The sequence below is a fragment of the Cupressus sempervirens genome, chromosome 7, assembly GCF_028749045.1.
Source record: "Cupressus sempervirens isolate cs-2001-9-10 chromosome 7, ASM2874904v1, whole genome shotgun sequence".
Classification (NCBI taxonomy): domain Eukaryota; kingdom Viridiplantae; phylum Streptophyta; class Pinopsida; order Cupressales; family Cupressaceae; genus Cupressus; species Cupressus sempervirens.
In genome coordinates, this window is record NC_143124.1 from 674858893 (window position 1) to 674882525 (window position 23633).

Sequence of the window (23633 nt, forward strand, 5' to 3'; positions counted from 1 at the left end):
ATAATTTCAACTAGATTTCATACATCCATCGTGAGAAACAGAAAGCAAATGGAACAAGCTAAGGGAGACAATTAAGGATCACATATCATTGTAATGCATTGATTTATAAACTTATCACTACATGCGTCGACATAAAGAGGTCCAATCTAAAATATAGTGGTCGTCCAAGCACAACACTCGTATCATAAACTATCTTTGCGCGTTGATAGCAGTTATGACGCAAAATTTATACAAGTCAAAAGTAAGGCATAGGTTCAAACTTTATTTGTTAGCATTTGTAATTTCTTATGTTCCAGAGTTTAAGGTTTTTGTGTCATGGGTTCAAGATTTAGCATTTATCATTTAATAATTAAGGTTAGGGCTCAAATTTATGATGAGAACTTGGTCCAACACTCAACATATTGTGTGGAATGTTTGCGATTCAACATCCATCACTCAGAATATACCATTAAGAATTCCAAGTCTTATCCCATTATATTTTTTATTTATTTATAAAAATAATGCAAAAGAATACAAGGTGGAATTATGGACACAAGGACATCCCATGCCAGCTAGCTGCAATGGATTGGGTAGCTTTGAAAGAGAAGATGGATCATTTCAAGTTCACTTATGTTGTAGTTGTCTTGAGACATGTCAAGCCTTGTAACTTGTTTTATCCCATTATTATATATCTCAACTCAAATCGTCTATTAAAAAGCCTTCTACAATTCAAACTTGCTTCACATTTGCTCTCAGTTCCCCAACAAAACCTTCAAATTGAGAAGTTGTGGTTCATTTCAAGTTTAAGTTGTAGTTGTCTTGACATATTAAGCCTTATAACTTGTTCTATCCCATTATTTAATATATCACACTCGAATCGTCTAAAAAATAATCTAGATTTCAAACTTGCTATACATTTGTAAATGGAAGACACAAACGAGATTGCTCTTTCAGTTCCCCAATTGATCTATTTTCAGGTATCAAGAATGCCAAAAGATAGTCTCGAACCACAGAATGCCCACCCAATGAGAACCACTGACATGGACACCACGTAGCGACTTGTTCTTTCAATCTAAGGAAAACCATCTATGCAATGTTAACCTGCACAAATTTATTCAATTGCAACAACACAGCTTTTAACTTTTGTTCGCTGCTGAAGACTGTTTGGCAGCCTCCCAAATGTACATATTTCACTGCCATTATAATAATCTGTCAGCTCACACTCTGCTGCCAGTACATTGATCTGGTTATCAGCAAAGAAGTCAAACAAACAGAAGATGCATATCCTGTACACCATTTAAATCTTTCACAATATCATAGAATTGAGCACCTACGAATCCCATCTCTGAAAGAAATCGAAAAACTTTCTACATAAAATTAATTAAAAAATAACATGATTGTCATCTAGATCTTCCTCATCTGAATCAAAATCGTTAGGAGCATCATAATGGACCACACGAACATTACCCAACATTGCAAGCAACCTTCCGGCTCTGATTTGTCTTATCCTATCTGTAATAGAATTCCAAGTTCCAGATACCTGATCTGCAGAAGAATTTCTCGAAACATCTTCCAGCATACCTAGACATTCTCCATTCTCTACATACTTCAGAATAAACTTTTCTGAGTACTTTAGAATTAACTTCCTTGGCTGACCTAAAGCTTCAAAATTAAAGAAAGAAAGAGGTCTCCCAACCGCCCACACAAGACAGATACTGCACAGTTCAAAAACAATATGTCAATCATGTAATGTACAATAAAAAGAATATTAAACATAATATTTCATACCAACTTCGTAAGTGAAAAAATGCCAATCTGGACAGATTTAAATGGAACCCTATGGCCTAAATACATATAAATTTCAAAATAAATGACAAGCTCACAAATAGATAATATTACAATGCAATAAGCATATAGAACAGAAATACAAATGTAAAATCCCAATTCTTCAAGATATCTTCTTACCAAATATAATATAATCCATCCATCTCTTGTTTCTGAACCCTACCCAGCAGTTCAACTTGCATAATGCCTCCAATGCACAAGACTGGCCTTGGAAGCTTAAAGGTCTGCAATTTGTCCTCCTGGCCAGAAAGCTTTGATTAGAAATTCTATGAAATAACAAAACATGGACTAATAAAAAGTAATTGCTAAATAAATGGACATCACGTGGAGAGGCTTTGAGAGTGGGATCAGCATAGAAGATAGGCTGTGAAAACAGGTTACTTAAAAAAAAATTACGTAGGATAAGGTGAAACGATGATTTTCTTAATAAGTTTCTACAATCTATGAATTTTGAAATAGCTCCTGCATTAGATTATGTGGTTTAGCACCGATATTTCAGATAGCACTCCGTGAGAAATATTCTGTGCATGTCTTATTCATCTTGAGTGAGATAACTAACTCAGCGAAGCCACTATACATACCTTAAGGTGCATGTATATATTCAACTAACATTTGTGACTTTAAATTTCACTATATATAATCAGCATTAAAAGATATTTATCAATTACAGTGACCATTAATTATTTATATTAGTGGGCCTTGGCATATAGCATTGGCCTTGGTATATTAGTTATCTGATTTCCGGCACTCCAGGACAACAACTTAATGAAGTCAATCAGATAACTAGAAATCACTATGTCGTGAAACTCTATCATGACAAGTATCCTAATATCCAGCACTGCCAGACAACTTAATGAAGTCTGTCATGATAATAGGTCTACTATTTATAAGAGCGTCACCTTACATTGGTTACCTTCTATCTAATCATGATACTTTCATTATCATGACTTCCAACACTCTAGGACACCAACTTAATGATGTCATGATAACAGGTCTACCATTTATAAGAGCGTCACTTTACAACGGTTACCTTTTGTTTATATATGTCAATGAAATATCATCACCTTTCATTATTTATCATATGCGAAATAGTAACCAACATGAACCAAGTCAGAGGGTGGTACAAAGGCTTTCACCTCAATTCTTTCTCACCGAGAAGAATGCATTACAAGGAATTTGACTTGGAACAATGATCCTGGAAGTCAAGTCTTGTGGTTACTCCCTTTGAGACCTCTCTTCACCCAATGATGCCTGTCAAACTCCCTTTGAATCTGATATTAATCTTTCAACCTTTAGGTGACAATTTATTACTTCCTTGTGATGTACGCATGAGTAGGCCCCATCACAATCATGTAGTCATACAAAAGTATGTTAGACTTTGTCTAAGTATCAATCTTTTGAGCTCCTTGTATAAGGTCGTCTCTAATGAATTATTGAACTCCCTCTTGATATGAAAGGATACTCATAATCTCAATCATCAAAGATAATTGCTTCTTGAGCCTCACTTTAACCAGCCAGATCATTAGATGACTAATAAATTCTAGATCGCAACTTCTATAGAGCTACTACATGAGATTGAGTCTACACAATATGCCTAATGTACCATTCTTCTTTTCCTGGAAGATCATCTTTAGATACAAAGGAAAAGATCAAAGAAAATAACTCTTATAGTATGTATAAAATTACAAATAAAGAGATACAACGAGTAGATAAATGTAAAAGATGTGAATACTTATCTGCACATGAGGATCCATAGATATTAAAGAATGTAACATTTCCTTTCTAGAGTTGGTTCAAGTGGGAATGAAGCAATGTCTATTATTCCCCCCACAATGTAAAATTTCCACATACATAATCAATTGAACTATCAAATGGTCTAGTTCAATAGCTTTGAAAAGAACATCGCTTCTACTTGTAGATGAATATCCATAATTATATTTTTATTCAATTCACTCAGGATGGTCCTCGTGTTCCTGCTCCAGTTCTATACCTGTTTTCAACGATAAAAATACCATCCAACATATTAATCTTCCCCAGTAACTTCAAAAAATTAAAGCATCCTCAAACTTCCTGAATCTTTCCTCACCATAATCCATACCCCTATCCGTTGACAATTCTTCTTTGTGCTCTTTGATGGAGCCCAAAATTTTGGGTCTCCATTTATGCATTATCCTCAATTTTTTTTGTTCTCTCAAGAGACATTTGATAAATCAGATGATGCACATGGTCTATTCTGAAATCTCTGAGTTATTGAGCCAGAACATATTACAACATACCAATACCTTCCATTTTCATTTTCCAACTGATTATAAGTTCGCAGCAATGTTCAAACTGTAAATCTAAGAGAAAAACAACTATCATCAATCTATTGCAGTCCTATGTTCATATTCAATTTCTAATGCAATCTCTCAGAGATACATGCAGATGCAGGACAAATTCTACAGATAAGATGGAAGCATACTAAGAATTGAAGATTGTCAAGAAAAATAAATGCAGATTTAATGGCATGTCTGGCTCAGTAATTTCATCAGGACCCTGTTCTCACGCATATGTACGAAACAACACAATATTCAGTCAAATGAAGGAGCATGTTTATGCAGACTCAGACCTGCATCAAGATGAAGCTCATAAGCATGTATGCCTTGAAGGTTTTTCACATGCACTGTGCTTATTTTGGCAAGGAAAAGTTCCAACTATAAAGTGACGGATATATCAGTCAAATCTATGCCGATGATGCTCCACCAGAATTATTGCAGAAAAGAGAACTTTGGTTGCAATTGGAATGTATGAATTCAATCCCCTATCACAAGCAGTGGAAATCTCATCATTTTGAAAGAGTATGAATTCGACTTCAGAAGGAATGTTCTGGGAAGCATCGATAATAGAGGACAAAAGGATATTGGAATGATAGCCAAAGAGTTTGCATATTCTTGATGATTACGGATGCTACAGCAAGCCGGAAGAAGTGACTCCTATGACACGAATCTGAAGCCTACTACAGGAACGCATATGGTCAAATGGTCTCCAAATTCAATAACCGCCATCTATAGATACCCGTGTGGATTACATGTGAGTCAGACATTCCAGTGTGTTCGTGCAATGGAATCAAAGGCGGCAGAATGCAAAAATTGCACCCATCAATTATCAATAAATCTTCCTATGGCATCGGGAGCAGCTTGGCACACAGTATAAGACATCTTCAAAGGGAAATAGGGACAAATCTTTGCCAAATCACCTTATCCCGTGGCACAATAATTCATATAGTATTTCAAAGGTTATTGGCTAAATTGTTTTATTTATGAAGTAATACCATATGGGATTAAGAAAGGATATGTCATTTGTTAAATCAAAAGGGTGTGATATATTTGTAAAAAGAAATGACTTTTAAATTTGAAAAGTCATGTTCCTTTAAATGTTAAGATATAAATTATTAGAAACCAAACCAAAGAGGGAAGACATATTCGAACATACACATCCATATTCTCAGAAGAAGTATTTTTATATTACTTGTATAGAGGGATAAGGAGTATATTATGACTTTATAATGTAAACTCAATTATTTTATTTTTATAATAAAATAAAATGTTCTTTATTTATTATTAAAGGCATGGAGATTTATGTTAGAGTAAATAATTAATATTTAATTATTTATTCTATTGCTTAAGTTTACTTAGGTCATGCATTTATTTAATACTTTTGTATTTAATGCATGTAGTGGTTAGTTGTTGACAACTCGGGAGTTTTCTCCTTTTTTAGCATATTCCACTTTTTGTGGATGTGTGCTGAGTTGTCAATCTTATCTTCTACCTCCTTCCAGCTTGTTCTACAAGCTTCCATGAGCTCTTTATATTCGGGCTCTCTCTCTCATTGTAACATTGATCATCATATCATTTCTTATTGTAAATACATTTCTTCTTGTGTTTGCATTATGATGGCTCTCATGTCCGTTTAGGGTTTTGCCCATGCTCCATGCTCCTCCCCTTCTATGGCTTCTCTTTGACAGGTTCGCATGCAGGTGATCTTGGCGTCTTCGGAGTTGGCTTTCCTCAACTCCAACATGGTATCAGAGCCTTCCTGCTGCAGCTTCGTTGAAGAAATTTTGAAGCCGTGATTTGAAGTCACAAACCCTAGTTTGTTTGTGCAATTTTTCTTCAAATCAGGGGATCAGCAATTTTTGGAGCACTTTCAGCCCAAACGGACATCACCATTGGATCCGGAAGGCCGTTTGCAGTCAGGAGTCATATAAAACTTTTCGATTTCGGACACAGGGCAATTTTGGCGAATTTTTGAGGCCTCCAGGTATTTGCCGTACGGTCCTACGGACGCTGCAACGATTTTTTTTTAAAAATATATATATATTCGGCAGCGCCGCCGCCGCGCCACCACGGGGCCGCCACCGCGCCACCCGCGCGCAGCCCGCAGCGGCCGCAGCTGGCAGCGCCGCCCGCTCCCCGGCCTCCTCCCGGCCGCTGCCCGTCCGCCGCCCTCCGTCGGCGGCTCCTCTGCCTCCGCCGCCCCTGCGGCCACCTCCGCCGGTTCCGCCGCCCTGCGGCGGCCTCCACCCGCCAGCGCCGCTCAGCCAACTCTGCAACACCGTCAGCCGCGCAGGCCACTGCGGGGGTGACACGTGGCATGGGCGCCACGTGGCACCTTGCCACGTGGACCCGCCACGTCACCCCTGCCACGTCAGCAATGCCACGTGGCACTCTTTTTTGCGGCGACGGCCTCTAAGCCGTCAAATTTAATCGGCTGACTTGCTGACGTCAGCACTGCATCATCATCCTTGTCTTGCACCTCTCCTGATTTGGTTTTGGACCTACTTGTGGTTTTTTGGCCATAACTCTTGCATACGGAGGTATTTTTCCGATCCGAAAGAAGCGCCGGAAAGCTGGTTCCGAGACGGAGATTTTGGTGCAGGTATTTTTAGGTTTTGATGCTTTTTTATTGCCTGTTTTTTCTGTTGAAGTCCGAAGTCCTGTTTTTGACTCCGACATGCATATCTTTTGCGTCCCATGTCTGTTTTTGGAAAACTTTATATTTCTAGAAAGCTGGTTCTGTGTACTTTTCAGAACTGTAGTCTTTTTTCTTCTTTTTTGGCCTCTTCTCTTTCTATCATAGTTTTGGCGTTTTTGCTCTATGGTGGATATTTTGAGTGTTTTAGGCCCGAGGATCGTTTTCCTGGCATGGTTTGCTTTCTTTTCGGCTGTACTTTCTTTTGGTTCAGCTCTTTTTCAGTTCTGATCATTGTAGCTATCTTTTTGAAGCATTTTTCATTTTCGCCCTGAGATAAACTGTCACTTTTGTATTTCTGGGAGTCATGAACGTTGTTTTGAGTCAGGTGTACTTGCACTATTTTCATAAAGCACCATGGGGGGGATTATTTGTTTGCTGTTTTAGGCATTCTCCCTTTGTCAAGTGAGTGTCCCTTCCACGACATTAGCCCCATGCAGAGTCAGACCGTGTCTTTATCAGTGTCTGTACCTCTTTTCCTCTCTCCTCGTTCTTGGTTCGTTTGCAGAAGATTTGGCTCACCTTCTCAGTTGCCTGTCATCACACCCCGTCTGCATTAAGGGGGGATTATGCTGTGTTCTAATGCATCCATGGTTCGATGGTTCGATAGTGTGAACTATGTATTCAGTGGTTGATCCTACATACAAGGCGATTGCAGTGGCTGGCTACCTATGCATTTCGGTGAGATGGATCATCTACCATATAGACATGCTCGGCTCGTGCCTTCTTCTTCCATGGAGGTTTCTTCAGATCAGCAGTTTGACAGATTTGCGACTTCTTCATGCTTCAGTGATGCTGCTTCTTCATGATCACTCATTGTTCCTGATTTAGGGGACATTTTCCCTAGTTGGAGACTTCTTCAGCTCTTCACTGGGTTCTTACCTCTTTTTAGGGGAGGGTTTTTCCCATGTGGTTTTCTCTTTTTCCCTGCTTACAGAGGTTGCATCTTCTTGCATTGTACTTGGGTACCTAAAATGGCCTCGTTGCCGGGACCCATTATGCATTCATCTTAGCTTTGTGAGCTTAAGGCATTTCCCTAAGTTGCACTTAAGGGGGGGTGTTAGAGTAAATAATTAATATTTAATTATTTATTCTATTGCTTAAGTTTACTTAGGTCATGCATTTATTTAATACTTTTGTATTTAATGCATGTAGTGGTTAGTTGTTGACAACTCGGGAGTTTTCTCCTTTTTTAGCATATTCCACTTTTTGTGGATGTGTGCTGAGTTGTCAATCTCATCTTCTACCTCCTTCCAGCTTGTTCTACAAGCTTCCATGAGCTCTTTATATTCGGGCTCTCTCTCTCATTGTAACATTGATCATCATATCATTTCTTATTGTAAATACATTTCTTCTTGTGTTTGCATTATGATGGCTCTCATGTCCGTTTAGGGTTTTGCCTATGCTCCATGCTCCTCCCCTTCTATGGCTTCTCTTTGACAGGTTCGCATGCAGGTGATCTTGGCGTCTTCGGAGTTGGCTTTCCTCAACTCCAACAATTTAAACTGCAGGCGAATCGCCCTTTGTAATTATTTTCTGGAATTTTGTATACAATTTAAATGTCGGATAAGTGGACATGGTCATTTAGCATTTTAAATTTGATCATTGCAGATATTGTGAAATAAATAACTGTTTTTGCATCTATGTCCAGTTTGTCTCCCTGCCAGAGGGGTTAAAATTCAATTTGGACTAATTTAAGATTGTGTATATATTTGCTCTGTCGCATCTTGATTATTTAATTGTTGGCAGTAAAGTGTGTAAAACATTATAAAGTATAATTCACTGAAGTTAACTCCGTTGCTTGGATGAGCAGAGGCACTGGTCTTTTTATTATTGAAGTCAGAAAATCTATAACTTCCTACAAGCATCAAATTCATTATTATTCAAACATTATACAAAACATGCAACCATTCCTCAGTACTCAGTTTCATTTTAATTGAGTTCCAAGACCTTGCCAGTCGGAGAACTCCCAAAGCTTAAATTCGCTTTAAAAAAGCTTCGAACCAAGTGATCAAGTTCGAAGAAAAGGTCTACCCGCCTAGGTGTAGCAAAGCCTGAAGTGCAAAGGAGTCGAGAAGTATCCCCGTTCGTTAGCCAAAACTGATTGTGGAATCCTATCAGAGAAGTAGCAAGCTCTTGGATTTCCAATCTGCGGTTCTAAGAACCAACATATTGGCGACTCCACTGGGGAGAGTTGGTTGCAATACATATTGTGAAGTTACCCAAAATTTCTAAGTTCATAGATCAGTATCAAAAAGTTGTATCAGTTTGTTTGGAGGTGTACGCCACTGGAAGTGAGAACCCGGAAGATTAATACATTCCTCGAAAGAGGTGGCAACTCTATTCAATAAAGTTTCAGTTGGTAGCTCTGCTAAAGGAGAAGACTCGGAAGGAAATGATTAGATTGCCTAACATGGAGAATACATACTCTGATCAAGAAGTAGATCTATTTTACACCATGGAGGAAGAATACTTACATCCTTTAGATGAATATTTTAATTTGTAGAGATATGAAGATGAGACATCAGCACACTTATTTATAAGGATGGTGAATATTTTTTGGGAAGTACCTTCAGACATCATGCCTCCATGCAAGGAATTGATAAGAAAGTTTCACGAGTTGGGAATCTCACCAAAAGATCCTAATTTGATGCGCTTCTCTTTCACATATTGGATGAAAGTCCGGGTTATATATCTCCTTTGGATGCATATTTGAATTTAGAAAAGCAAGAAGATGAATCTGCAACACAATTCTTTATGGGAATGTTTAATGCTTATCAAGAAATACCTTCAGAATACAGACTTACATCATCTGATCTTCTCTACAGGATGCGGGAATTAGGCCTCTTATATGGTCATTAGTTTATTAATTTTTTCATACTAATGGATAATGAATTAGTTGTAGAGGAAAATGAATGTGAGACTGAAGTAACATACGAGTCAAATGAAGTTTCAGATTTTAATGGGGATAAAAATTTTGAACATTTTGAAGGAGAATCAGCCCATGATGATACTTATATGCCTACAGATGATAGTGAATGTGAAAATAAGGAAGAGGATTCTCTAAGCATGGAAGAGATTTCAGCCTTGTTAGATTTGGAATATTAGAAGCATGTTGAGAAAATTGGCTCAAATTTTTTCTCATTTCACCATAGCGAGCAAGTTGATGGGTCAATGCATTCTCAAGAGGTATTGGACAAAGGAGGTAATCATTCTGAAGAATCAGATAGTGAAGATGAAATAGGATTGCATTCAATGTATGAACATGAGGAAGTTCTAAGAGATAATGAAGACATTAGTTTTGTTGATGACACACTTGATGATCCAGATGAAAGCTCTCATGAAAGCATACCTGAATATTTTAAGTTCCTAAACCCGTTGTTTGAAGAGCAAGCAGAAATATGTCTGAGTTCAATATGTTCTCAAATCCATTGTTTGAGGAAGATTTTCCATGCAACCAAATCCATCAGCACTATGCTGAAGATAGCAGGTTTGATTTTGAAATTGATGAAACTCACGAAGTGTATTTAGAAGGTGAAACATCTTTCAGTCCATCCAATCAGCACGAGTTGTGTAGTGAGATTAAATCAGATATGCATGGTTCTGAAAATTACCTATGCATTCCACTTGATCAAGTTTTTGATAAAGGAGTAGTGTTTCCTAGACATGAAAAGAAACATCTTGAAGATGAGGCAGATTGTGTGGAGATGGATGTCCAAAAAGATGCTTATACAACCACTCAAAGGTATTACTCAAAAGATCTTCCATTCAACAGAAACTGCAGTACATCAAATGATCTCTCAAAGCCTAAACATAAGACAGATACCAAAGATAGCATTGATCAAACAAATCCATTAAGTATTGTCCATAAAAACAATACATCAGCTTCAGCAAGGGTTCAGATGTTGGGGTTGAATGATTCAGAAATTTATCCATTTTTAAATACTCTTGTTGATGAAGAAAGGGCAAATTCTGATCCTAAACAAATCAAGGAAAAGCATGTCATGATTAGAAGAAAGGAGGTATTACATGATCAGAATCGAGTGTTTGATAGAGGGAAACCTATGTTCATTTTTGGGGGGCTTGGGGCCACCCAATTTCACCTTGCATCATGTGAAGCATGGATGCTCGGTCTGCTTCTCCAGCGATAACTGGAATCTCATTATGCTTGCAAGGGGCATATGTCCCCAACAAGAGCCACTGGTGGAGCCCAAAATTTTGGGTCTCCATTTATGCATTATCCTCAATTTTTTTTGTTGTCTCAAGAGACATTTGATAAATTAGATGATGTACATGGTCCATTCTGAAATCTCTAAGTTATTGAGCCAGAACATATTACAACATACCAATACCTTCCATTTTCATTTTCCAACTGATTATAAGTTCGCAGCAATGTTCAAGCTGTAAATCTAAGAGAAAAACAACTATCATCAATCTATTGCAGTCCTATGTTCATATTCAACCTCTAATGCAATCTCTCAGAGATATATGCAGATGCAGGACAAATTCTACAGATAAGATGGAAGCATACTAAGAATTGAAGATTGTCAAGAAAAATAAATGCAGATTTAATGGCATGTCTGGCTCAGTAATTTCATCAGGACCCTGTTCTCACACATATGTATGAAACAACACAATATTCAGTCAAATGAAGGAGCATGTTTATGCAGACTCAGACCTACTGCATCAGGATGAAACGCATAAGTATGTATGCCTGGAAGGTTTTTCACATGCACTGTCCATATTTTGGCAAGGAAAAGTTCCAACTATAAAGTGACGGATATATCAGTCAAATCTATAGCGATGATGCTCCACCAGAATTATTGCAGGAAAGAGAACTTTGGCTGCAATTGGAATGTATGAATTCAATCCCCTATCACAAGCAGTGGAAATCTCATCATTTTGAAAGAGTATGAATTCGACTTCAGAAGGAATGTTCTGGGAAGCATCGATAATAGAGGACAAAAGGATATTGGAATGATGGCCAAAGAGTATGCATACTCTTGATGATTACGGATGCTACAGCAAGCTGGAAGAAGTGACTGCTATGACACAAATCTGAAGCCTAATACAGGAACGCATATGGTCAAATGGTCTCCAAATTCAATAACCACCATCTATAGATACCGGTGTGGATTATCAGTGAGTCAAATGTTCCAGTGTGTTCGTGCGATGGAATCAAAGGCGGCAGAATGCAAAAATTGCACCCATCGATTATCAATAAATCTTCCTATGGCATAGCAGCTTGGCACACCATAGAAGACATCTTCAAAAGGAAATAGGGACAAATCTTTGCCAAATCACCTTATACCGTGGCACAATAATTCATATAGTATTTCAAAGGATTATTGGCTAAATTGTTTTATTTATGAAGTAATGCCATATGGGATTAAGAAAGGATATGTAATTTGTTAAATCAAAAGGGTGTGATATATTTGTAAAAAGAAATGACTTTTAAATTTGAAAAGTCGTGTTCCTTTGAATGTTAAGATATAAATAAGGTTAGAAACCAAACCAAAGAGGGAAGACATATTCGGACATACACATCCATATTCTCAGAAGAAGTATTTTTATATTACTTGTACAGAGGGATAAGGAGTATATTATGACTTTATAATGTCAAGTCAATTTTTTTTTTCATAATAAAATAAAATGTTCTTTGTTTATTATTAAAGGCGTGGAGATTTAAACTGCAGGCAAATTGTCCTTTGTAATAATTCTTTGGAATTTTGTATACAATTTAAATGTCGGATGAGTGGACATGGTCATTTAGCATTTTAAATTTGATCATCACAGATATTGTGAAATAAATAATTGTTTCCGCATCTGTGTCTAGTTTGTCTCCCTGCCAGAGGAGTTAAAATTCAATCTGGACTAATTTAAGATTGCGTATATATTTGATCTATCGCATCTTGATTATTTAATTGTTGGCAGTAAAGTGTGAAAATCATTATAAAGTTGTACGTGATAATTCACTGAAGTTGACTCCATTGCCTGGATGAGCAGAGGCACTGGTTTTTTTATTATTGAAGTTAGAAAATCTATAACTTCCTTCCTACAAGCATCAAATTCATTATTATTCATACATTATACAAAACATCCAACCATTACTCAGTACTCAATTTCATTTTAATTGAGTTCCAAGACCTTGCCAGTCGAAGAACTCCCAAAGCTTAAATTCGCTTTAGAAAAGCCCTGAACCAAGTGATCAGGTTCGAGGAGAAGGTCTACCCGCCTAGGTGTAGCGGAGCCTAAAGTGTAGGGGAGTTGAGAAGTATTCCCATTTGTTGGCCAGAACTGATTGTGGAATCCTATCGGAGAAGTGGCAAGCTCTTGGATTTCCAATCTGCGGTTTTGGGAACCAATACTCTTAACACTCCATAATGCCATTCATTAATTCAAGGGTACTTGTTTCACCACTTATATTAATTTCTTCAGTAGGATGATTAACTACTACTTATTTCCAATAAGTATCTAATGCAATAATTTCTCATCTTTCCTTCATATTCCGTGATGCCCGTATAATTTCTCTTTTCTCCTAAAGAATATTAAACTTAGGAGCCTTGACTTAATTTTATATTTTCTTTAGATCTCAGTATTCATCTGTCCCCCTTTCTTCAAGATAGAAGCATATCTCATTCAATATGGTGACTATATAATAGGAATGGTGCAAAGGCAAGCCAACAATTTCCCTCTAACAGAAGTAGTCAAATTAAGCATCATTAAAATTAATTTCTACACATTATACTCTTAGTTTCATAAGATATTTTCTGCTACACTAGAAGACAGTCTCTTGCAAACTTAGGTAAGAAGCATGTATTCAGTCAATCCATCCACAGTGACTAAAGTGGAACTAATTTTGTCATTATATTCCTCCATATGTGGGTGTTTCAGAAGAAGACCCTTCACCATATTTTGCAGCATGTGTGATGAGTCTGCCAACCAATTCTCTCGGGACTCAACGTGACTCATTGACTACATTCTATCACACTGCTCCTCTTCCCAGTTTCTCCTTTCCCTACAAGATTGCCTCAAATGAAATGTCAATCTCCCTCTTTTTCCTACAAGAACATTCTCGGAAAAGATCAAGGAAAATATTTCTTATAGTAATAATAGTAATAATAATTCTCAATCATAATATTATTATATTTAACTATAAAAATATTAGAAATTTGATTTTATACTTAATTCATGATGAATTAATTCTATTCTTAGCTTCCTTCTGTATATAGTGATAATTTCTTTAAGTAAGGTTGACCAAATGAGTATCTTGCATACTGACACTAAGAGTTGCATTTAACTCCATTGTGTCATCCAATGAGAATGTACCTATCTCTTATGCTGACACTAAAAGCTTATGGTCATCCCTTCGTAAGAGGTTTTATTGGTCTTTTCAAATGAATTATCTTCTAATAATATTTTATTTTCTTTTTGTTTCTTTCTTTTTTTTAATTATCAACAAATAAATAAAAGAAATGTACCTATGCTAAAACATTTTTTTTTTGTAGAATACAACTACAAAATGTATTAAATTAGTAATTGACATTTCAATAGAGAAAATGTGTAATTTTATAGCACTAAAATGATGTGAAAAATGCATCTAATCCAATGTTTTCCCTGCATCGACATTTATACCTACGTTTTTTACATCTATAAATACGCAAGAGTTAAACTTGAGAGTACTTGCCCAGCAAAAAAACTTGAGAGTACTCAACAATTCTGAGAGTAATCAGAATATTATTATTACATGAGTAAGTATATGTAGGAAAAGATGATTTACCAATAACAACAATGTATCTCAGATTGAATTAATCCGACTGAAGCTACAGCTTTAACAAAAATTATAAACCAATTATTTTACTCTAAACAATCAATCCATTATAACTATGTAAAATATATCTGTAGAAGATACCTGCTTCATTTGGTACACAGGTGAAACATATGTCCAGATATAATCTTCCGAGGTAGATTGAGGACTAGACATGAGTCTATCAGATTCCAAAGTGTTACTTCCAGGAGATGAGCTAGAATAACCAAACCGAAAACGGACTGCATTTGCTGAGTATATAGGATCTCCCATCTGGAAGTAAGCTGGATAACAAGTTTTAATGTCAATCAGTAATAACAATAATAGACAGAACAGTAAGTTTATTAATTTATACAAGAATAGAAAACAAAAGCTTAAAATAAATGCAAAAATCATATCATGAACAAAATTGTTTGCTTGGATTTTTATACCTCGGAATGGACGGATTTTAACTTCATGCACAACACACAAGTTTGAGTGCAATACATAAGTCAATGTCTCAGGAACGTCAGTGTTGCTCTCTCCTTTACTTGACCAATAGCACGGCCTCTCAGCTTCTATGTTCATAGGACTCAAAGTATTAGCAATAGTCTCTTGTGGGTAGTTGTCAGTGCTGGAAGCACAAATAGCTTCATTAATGCAACTGTCTTCTACAGGTGGTCTTGAAATCTCACGGGCTAGTGAAAAATAAACTGTGTGTTCTGTCTTTAAGTTCTTCCACTCTGAATCTTTGCTTGAGCCTGGTCTTACATCTATGCTCAATTTATCTTCTGTCACAGAATCAAACAAGGATACTTCCGGATATTTTCTGATGCATAGGTCTTTTATGCATCTACTTTCAACCACTGCACCAACAGACACCTAAATCAATTATTTTGTAATAAAAAGAAGACTTAGGTTCAAGAGTAGCCATTTACATCTGGACGAATTATTAAAAAATAATATACTTTATTATCAAGCTTAAGCATGCAGAGAAAAAATTGTAAAGTGAAAATTTAACGTTCTTGCAAGGCAGACTTTTGTATTCAAAACCGAAGAACCTCGAGTGTCACATCTGTTGATGTTAAAGTATCACTTTAGTAGGTTAAATTTTTCACTCCAAGTTTTTTCAACACAGTTCTTCTCATTCTCTATTTTGAAACCTAGCATTTAAAAATAGAGCTTGAATTACAAATTTCAAGGGCATTTCAAAGTTTCCCCATATCCTCTCACAGTAACAGAGAGACGACCTGCAAGAATATACAAATCCACTCCAGAGAAAATAGTAGAATGAATGAATTATTCTTCAAGCCTCCTCCCTCCCAAGAGGTGATGACATATAAACCAGCAAATCAAGTTTGCAATTGTGGCTTTCCCTATTCTGTACATTTCATTTTACAGGTTGACTCAAATGTGCTTAATTTTCTCTTAATGTTTTACTTGTTTAATGCTATATTTCAATTATAGTCCAATTTATTGGAAATTAGATTATGCATGTCGAATATTTTTATTATTGAATTTTATGCCACATTTTCTCAATTTTTGAGTTTGAGATCTTGTTGACAATATTGTTCTTATGATTTAATTTAATAATGACAAGTTGGTCTGGTGCAAGTTGAGATTCAAATGAAAAGAAACAATGCACCAAAACACCATGTGAAGATCCTCATATGAAAAGCTCACGTGCATTCTAGATATTGTTTCAAGTATACAGTAAAGGGTGTGAACTAATGTTAGTTGTAGTAAAATTAACCTTTCAAAAATGGCTCCTCCCCAATGTACTCAGCATAACAAGGTTATTGACATCAAATGAAAGTCTGCTTGATACTAATCTGTGAAAGTATCTTCAATTTATTAAAAGTCTACCAAAGCTAATTTGATCCTTTTGACTACTATGCCTACTACTTGAGTTCTTCAAAATGGAGGTTTTTGAATCAAAAGCATGGAAGCACAGAGAGATGCCCTAGTGAGTACCAAGAGTGACTGTACTCAAGAAACTTGATGTTAAACAACGGTCCATATTATGGCAAGGAACTCAATGATAAGCAAGTACTGGAAGCATGTATTAATATTAAGTTAATGAGATGAAAAGAATGTCTGTTTTCAATCACCAGTCTTCTTTCAGGGGCTAAAATTTTCCAAGTAGACCAGCTTTCTTTAATTGGAAAAATGGCATTGCATTGATTTTCACTGCTGAAGAGGATTCCTGAAACTTCAGCATGCAAGTGCAGCTGATAGAGTTCACTCATTAACAGCAATTCACTCCTTTCAATCTCTCAATACCAAGGTCACCAGGAGACGGGGAGACTTCAAGGTCTCCGGTACTGGTACTGGTACCGGTACAGCAATTTTTCAAATAGGAGACGGGGGTACTTGGAGACAGCAATTTTTAAATTTATTTTTTTAATAGTTTAAAGAGTCTAATACTAAAAGTAAATACAAGATTTGAAAATTGTAATACTGTAAGGCTAAAGTAAATAATAATAGTAATGTCACATTAAAAATTAAAATAGACTCATAGAGTCAAAGATTTCAAAACTCACATGATCACAATATTGTATCTAATAGACGTATTTGTTTTTCGAATATTGCATATGATCACCATCATATCAGATTGATAATCGCTGAGATTATCATTACATATTCAAATTTTAAATTCAAAAAAGTATAGTTTGATGCTGAATTGCCGATATGCAAACAAAAATGAACACTTTGTACAATAAACAAAAAACAGAAATATATCTAGTATTAGTATGTCAATGGTACTATCATCTACTCCACAAGGTTGTGATCATCCATCTCAAGGTCTTCAGCTATCATACTCTCCAAAAAATCATCTCTCCAAAAATATTTTAAATGATTTAGTCATTTAAATTGTTGAATAAAAATAATTTTTTAAAAGTGTTTCTAATGTTTTTAAAGTTACTAATTTATTAAATAAAATATATTAAATGTTTTAATCATTTAAATTGTCAGTGGTCTTAATTTTTGTATTAAAAACATTCAAATGAGGGCTAAAATATATAAAATTATTTAATATTATATTTTACATTTATATTTTACCAGGAGACTTCAGGGAGACTTCACTTTTTGGATTAGGAGACAGGGAGACTTCAGGAGACTTCGTCATGAAGTCTCCAACCTTTTTTGAGGTCTCCGGAGATGCGAAAAGTCTCCGAGACGCGTCTCGGTCTCCGAGATGCGACTTTTAGGGGGGAGACGGGTCTCCCGGTAACCATGCTCAATACACTATTGTTTTGACATTGTATCTTTGATTCCAAGATTATTACTTGCTGGCATTGTAGCTCTGATCCAAGTCACAAGGTTCAAGTTCGAGCTCGACAACTATGAAGTTTGGCGAGGTCAAGAAATTCAAAAAAAAAATGCCATTGAATTCACCTTATTTAATTTTCAAAAAATACATCTTATAAATTATCAAAATAGTTTAACATTGCAAAGTAGATTTAAAATAAAATTGTTAATAAACATATTAATAAAATTTAAAATTGTTAATGACTAAACATACAAAATAATAAATATTAATATTTTAATAAAAATATATATACATTACAGTAAAGATTATTATAAATAAATAGAATAAAATACTCTAATAATAAATAATAATAATGAATGAACATAAAAAAACAAGTATTAATATTTAATAAAAACATACATAAAATATATAACATTCTAAAGAAAGTCAAATGTTTTAATATTGACAAACAATTAAAGGCAACATAAATTTAAATAAGTTGATACCTAAAAATAATTAAATAAGCATTAAACGACACAGACCATCCTCCACAGATGACAGGAATGGACCTGAGAACCTGTTGAGGAGGGGCAATGACGATTCGTGAACAGGAGGGGCAGCAACAATTTGTAGACAACATTTGCAGACAATGTTAATGTTTTGCCCAGAATTGAGGTTAAACAGCAATAAACAAAAAGAACAATTAAACACATAAAGACAACAATTTATACTAGGAAAACCCTCCAACTTGAGGGGAAAAACCCAGCCACACCAGAAAGATATCTCTTTTATTAAATAATAGAGTTCCAAGTACAATGCTGTCAACTGAACACATAGCTTATCACACAAAGCAATCATTTATATCTTGAATTCAAAGACTCTTGATATCACAACCGAATGTCTCTTCATTTCCTTGCTGCTCTCTTGCCCTAATGATGGTGCACATAGAGTGACCCAAAAACACTTTTTGGCTCAAAAGGAACACACAATCTACATCTAGATGCAAAGAATTATTAGTCTTCATTTTCTGAATGTGAGTCTCTTCATATTTCCAAACACACGTCTCTTGACATGTTGCATGTCTCTTCATATAATAAAATGTCAAAAATTAAAGGTGAGAAACCTAGTAAACTTTGAATCCCACCACGTGCTCACTTGGTTATAAGAAAGATACAAATGAATATGACGGAAATATCATCATAATCTCTTCTCTAGCAATATCAAAGGTAAAGATTTCTATTGCAACTATAATCTTCAACCCTCCCTCTCAGCAAGAGAGAGATCTTTGGTACGAGAGGCACACATAGTTGTAACCAAAAATGTCAATAACAAATTCTCATCAACAAATTTTCTCAATAAAACATTGTTATCTCTACATAACACTATTCACCATAGCTACTTCTACAAGGTGAACCATAAAAGCATAAGATTAAAGTCATGGCGTCACACGTGAGTTTCACCATACCTACTCACAAACGATTAATCCATCACGCCTACTCACAAACAGTTATTCCACCATACCTACTCAGAGAGGGTGGAACGAGGGCTTTCACCGCAGACTTCTCCCAAAGAAGAATGCATTTCCACAATGCCAACTCACAAAGGGTGGATCCATCATACCTACTTGAAAAGGGTGGAACGAGAGGTTTCACCTCAATCTTCTTCCAGAGAAGACTGCATTTCCACCATGCCTACTCACAAAAGGTGGAACAACGGCTTTCACCTTAAACTTTTCTCATAGAGAAGAACTCATTAACATGTTGTATAAGAATGGTTAAGATTCTCTTTCAACAAAGACTCCCTCTTGCATACCACAATAAAAGAGTTGATTGCAAGTTGACCTAACAGGAAGCTCTAGCAATCACACTGACATGCAAGCTTGGAAGAATTAAATTCTCCCTTTGCCATGCAAACTCCCTCTGAAGCCAAATAGTCTCCCTCTAAATATCATTTCTTCCTTTTCAAGTATACTAATCATAATAACAACCCGTATATGATCTTCCTCTTTAATGCAGATATGTATCATCAATTCAGTCCCATGACTGCAAGTAGTGTCCCCATGTTGACTTTGCATATAATATCTCATCATCCCATAGCTTCTTGATTCCTCTTCCAACTAAGAGAGATTAATAATGATGAAGAAAAATAAAGAGAAAAATGCTAAAAGCATTCACTATTCCTAGTGATAACACAAAAATTCATGATCTATTCTCAAAGGTATAATCATAGAATACTTCTCTCTATGTAGTCTAAGCTTCCTCTACATGCACTCAATAATCTCTTTCGACAATATTGAACAATAAATGCAGACCAGTATTCATATAATGGTCATAGCACTTGCTCAAAATGCTAGACTTCTCTTAGCACTTGCTCAAAATACTAGACTTCTCTTAGCACTTGCTCAAAGCAATTACTTTTCTCTGTAGCACAAAAAGAAAATAAAACATGTACTATACTTTAGTGACTGACCTGACTCACCAAACCATCTTTTCTACAGCAACAGACTCAACTTCAAAAACATACACTTTACTACTACTACAGATATTTTAACAAAATGTCACAATACATAAGCAACCAATAATTACTGGATCGACACCTTCAAATGAACTGACACAAATGAAGAATACGACAAAATAACAGAACATGGGCATGATATAAAACTTCAACATCCAAGCAAAGATGAAGGCGAAGCAAAGAAAAACTGATGTAGCTGCCAGCAGAGGCAACGATGAGTGCCAAGTCCATGTTGGCAATGACATAGTGAATATGCACAAACACATGGAGGAACGAATAAAAGGAAGAATGTTGAAATGAAGCAAGAGTAAAATATTAACATGAATAGCTCAAACAGCTCAACAAGATACTTGCTTACACAGGAATTATTTCCGACAAGTTGACAACCATCATAGCAAGCCAAATGACCTTTTGAAGACTATACAAAGAATAGCAGTTACGGAAGAAAATATAAATGATGAGGCATAACCAACAATTTATCCTGGGAAAATCCCAGCCACACTGGAAAAATCTCTTTTTTTAAATCATAGAGGTCCAAGTACAATGCTTTCAACGGAACACATAGCTTATCACAAAGCAATAATATATATCTTGAATTGAGAGACTCTTCATATCATAACTGCAAATCTCTTCATTTTCCAAACAAAGAGTTACTTCTATTTCCAAACGCATGTCTCTTTGCAAGTCGCATGTCTCTTCATCTAATAAAATTTCAGGAATTAGGGTGTGACACCTAGTACACCTTGAAAGCCACATCGTGCTCATTTGGTTATAATTTATAACAAAGATAGAAATAAATGACAGAAATATCATCATAAATCTTTTCTCTAGCAATATCAGAAGTAAAGAGCTCTATTGCAGCTATAATCTTCGAAAGACCATATCAATGAACAGGTTGCAGAGGAAGCACATGCATTGCATTCAATGGCCCACAACCAACCACAAGCCACCACAACGATTTGCAGACAATGACAGATAATGGCTACCATGATTTTACCCAACTGTCCACAATCAATCTTCCAAACTTGATTCGTTTGCAGTATAATTTAATTTTAAAAAATTGCAGGAAAACCTAGAAAATACCATACGAAAATATATTTTTTGAGAAAACGGCAACTCCTTTTCAGCCCTACAAATTTAAGTCGAATTTTTACAAATTTTTAGTTTTTATTGTTTCAGCAAATTTCAAACCTGAAGCCTAAAATTCAGTGAACCCTGTGACTTAGCCTCTGATGACTATTTCATTATCTACTATTAGCAACATCTGATTATGTACTGCTCTAAGCAGTTGCACAGACAGCCTGAAATGAGAGCTGCAATGCCAATCGACATCCACAATTTGCAGCGCCGTATTTGACCACAACTCTCAATAATATTTTTTAGATGTCAAGGCTTAAATGAGAAAATAGTTAAATTTGAGCTCATTTCAACCAAGAACAACCATCTCTTTCTGACTAATATAATACCACAATATCAACATCCACAATTTGTGGCAGCATGTTTGATTAATGACTATGGATTATATAAAGACATCCTTTCTTCAAATGGCAGGGCTGAAATTGAAGGTATAAAACCTTAAGTACACTTGACACCCCTCCGGAAGAAACCTCTGGTTAATGAAATCAGCAACAATTTCTCTATAGGCAACAAAAACAGAAGTTTCTACTACCTTATTCATCCCCAGCTCCAGCAACCTTCTGTGATCAAGAAAATCCAGACTTTTGTACATGCAATAACATCACGCATCTATCTCTTTCCGTTCACTCTCTCTTCTTGTCTCAAGTTCTCTGAGCAAGTGATTCTAGATCAAATAAATATTATTGCATCCTCCTCAATCCTTGGAAGGATCAATCCTCTACTAATCTAGAATATTGTACTGCCTCGTACCCAAAATCAGATCAACTAACCCCATAACAGAAGTGACAAGTTGCACTAATTCATTTAATCATGTTGTATCCTTATTATTAAAATATTTTTCTTTCCTTTTCCTTAATCATTCAGATCAAACAAAGATAAATCTGCTCGGCCGAACCTTAACCGTACTTTGTCTCTCTATTGAAACTATTCGAGACAAATCAGATCACCACACTAAACATAGTAATACTTTTCTGCTCATTCGGATCAAACAAAGATGAATCTGCTGGGCCAAACCTTAACTGTACTTTGTCTCTTTATTGAAACTATTTGAGACAAATCAGATTGCCACAAACTACAAATCAGATTCACCACAACCTAAACATAGTAATACTTTTCTGCTCTATATAAAGTGGCTTTTCAGAATCTACTGGGAAATATATGCATTGTACAAGAAAAGAAAAGATTCTAGTGGATGGATGGAAGTGCGTGACAGAAAGTCCTCTGTTGCAGTACGCTAATTAACACACAGCATTCCACAACCTCTTTTGTAGTCTCTTCAAATTCCTCTCCTAATTAGATGTGCAACTGCAAACTCCTAAAGATATCTGAATTACAGAAGAAAAGGAAAGAAATCTTATTCATGGAAGCGAAGATGAAAGGCAGAACAGTTTTTGCACATCATTGATGCTTACCTCTCAATATCTTAATGCAATAAAGGAATACAGAGGGGTTTCTGTTAAAAATTAAAAAATGCAAGCAGTTCTACCCTTGCCCAAAACCCATCCCAGGGGCAACTGATTAATTTTATGGAGTAGTTGAAATTTTTTGCATCACTGCAGTTGGGAAATAAGAGACAGGTCCAGACTACTGGTTTTCCTGGACCTTATCCTTCGGTACTGGATTTCTTTACGCCAAAAAGGACAGCTAATCCTTCTCTTGCCTTTTCCAGTTCCCTTTCTTTGCTTTCTCGTTCGCTCTTTTCCAGTCACCGTTTGGTGCTACTGCTGAGTTGTTTTTCCCTGTTGTAAACTTCCAGTCCCTTGGACCCTTTTTGTTGGTCTCTTGTTGGACATTAATAATCTTATCTTAACTCACTCGAGGTCACTTGAAATCAAACAAAGATTACAGATTATTGTTAGGAATTGGGAGTCTAGAAAGGATGCGGAGAAACACATAATCTCTGTTCATATCCAGCTTCACCAAGTCCCTTATGTCATTCAGCAAAGTCGATACTTATCATATCCAATGGCATTTCTCCCAATTTTCCAAAATCTTTTCTTTATGTCAATTATAAGACTGATGTATTATATGCGGTATATGTTAGCTTAGGGCTTAGCTGAGCATGTCCATTCAATACATATGCCCAGCTAAGCCCTAAGCTATTACGTT

General features: G+C 35.9%; 1 protein-coding gene across 1 annotated transcript in view; it reads right to left on the minus strand.

The window, feature by feature from the left end:
• Positions 1-856: 856 nt before the first annotated feature.
• The window catches only part of LOC149548464 (F-box protein At4g00755-like), a 53845-nt gene continuing 31068 nt past the window's right edge, over positions 857-23633 (minus strand). The window contains exons 2-5 of the mRNA XM_089792524.1: positions 15073-15486; positions 14747-14925; positions 1945-2063; positions 857-1694 (exon numbers count right to left, since the gene is read on the minus strand). Coding sequence (XP_089648650.1) covers positions 1361-1694; positions 1945-2063; positions 14747-14925; positions 15073-15486 — 1046 coding nt within the window. The 3' untranslated portion in view covers positions 857-1360. The remainder of the gene's footprint in view (positions 1695-1944; positions 2064-14746; positions 14926-15072; positions 15487-23633) is intronic.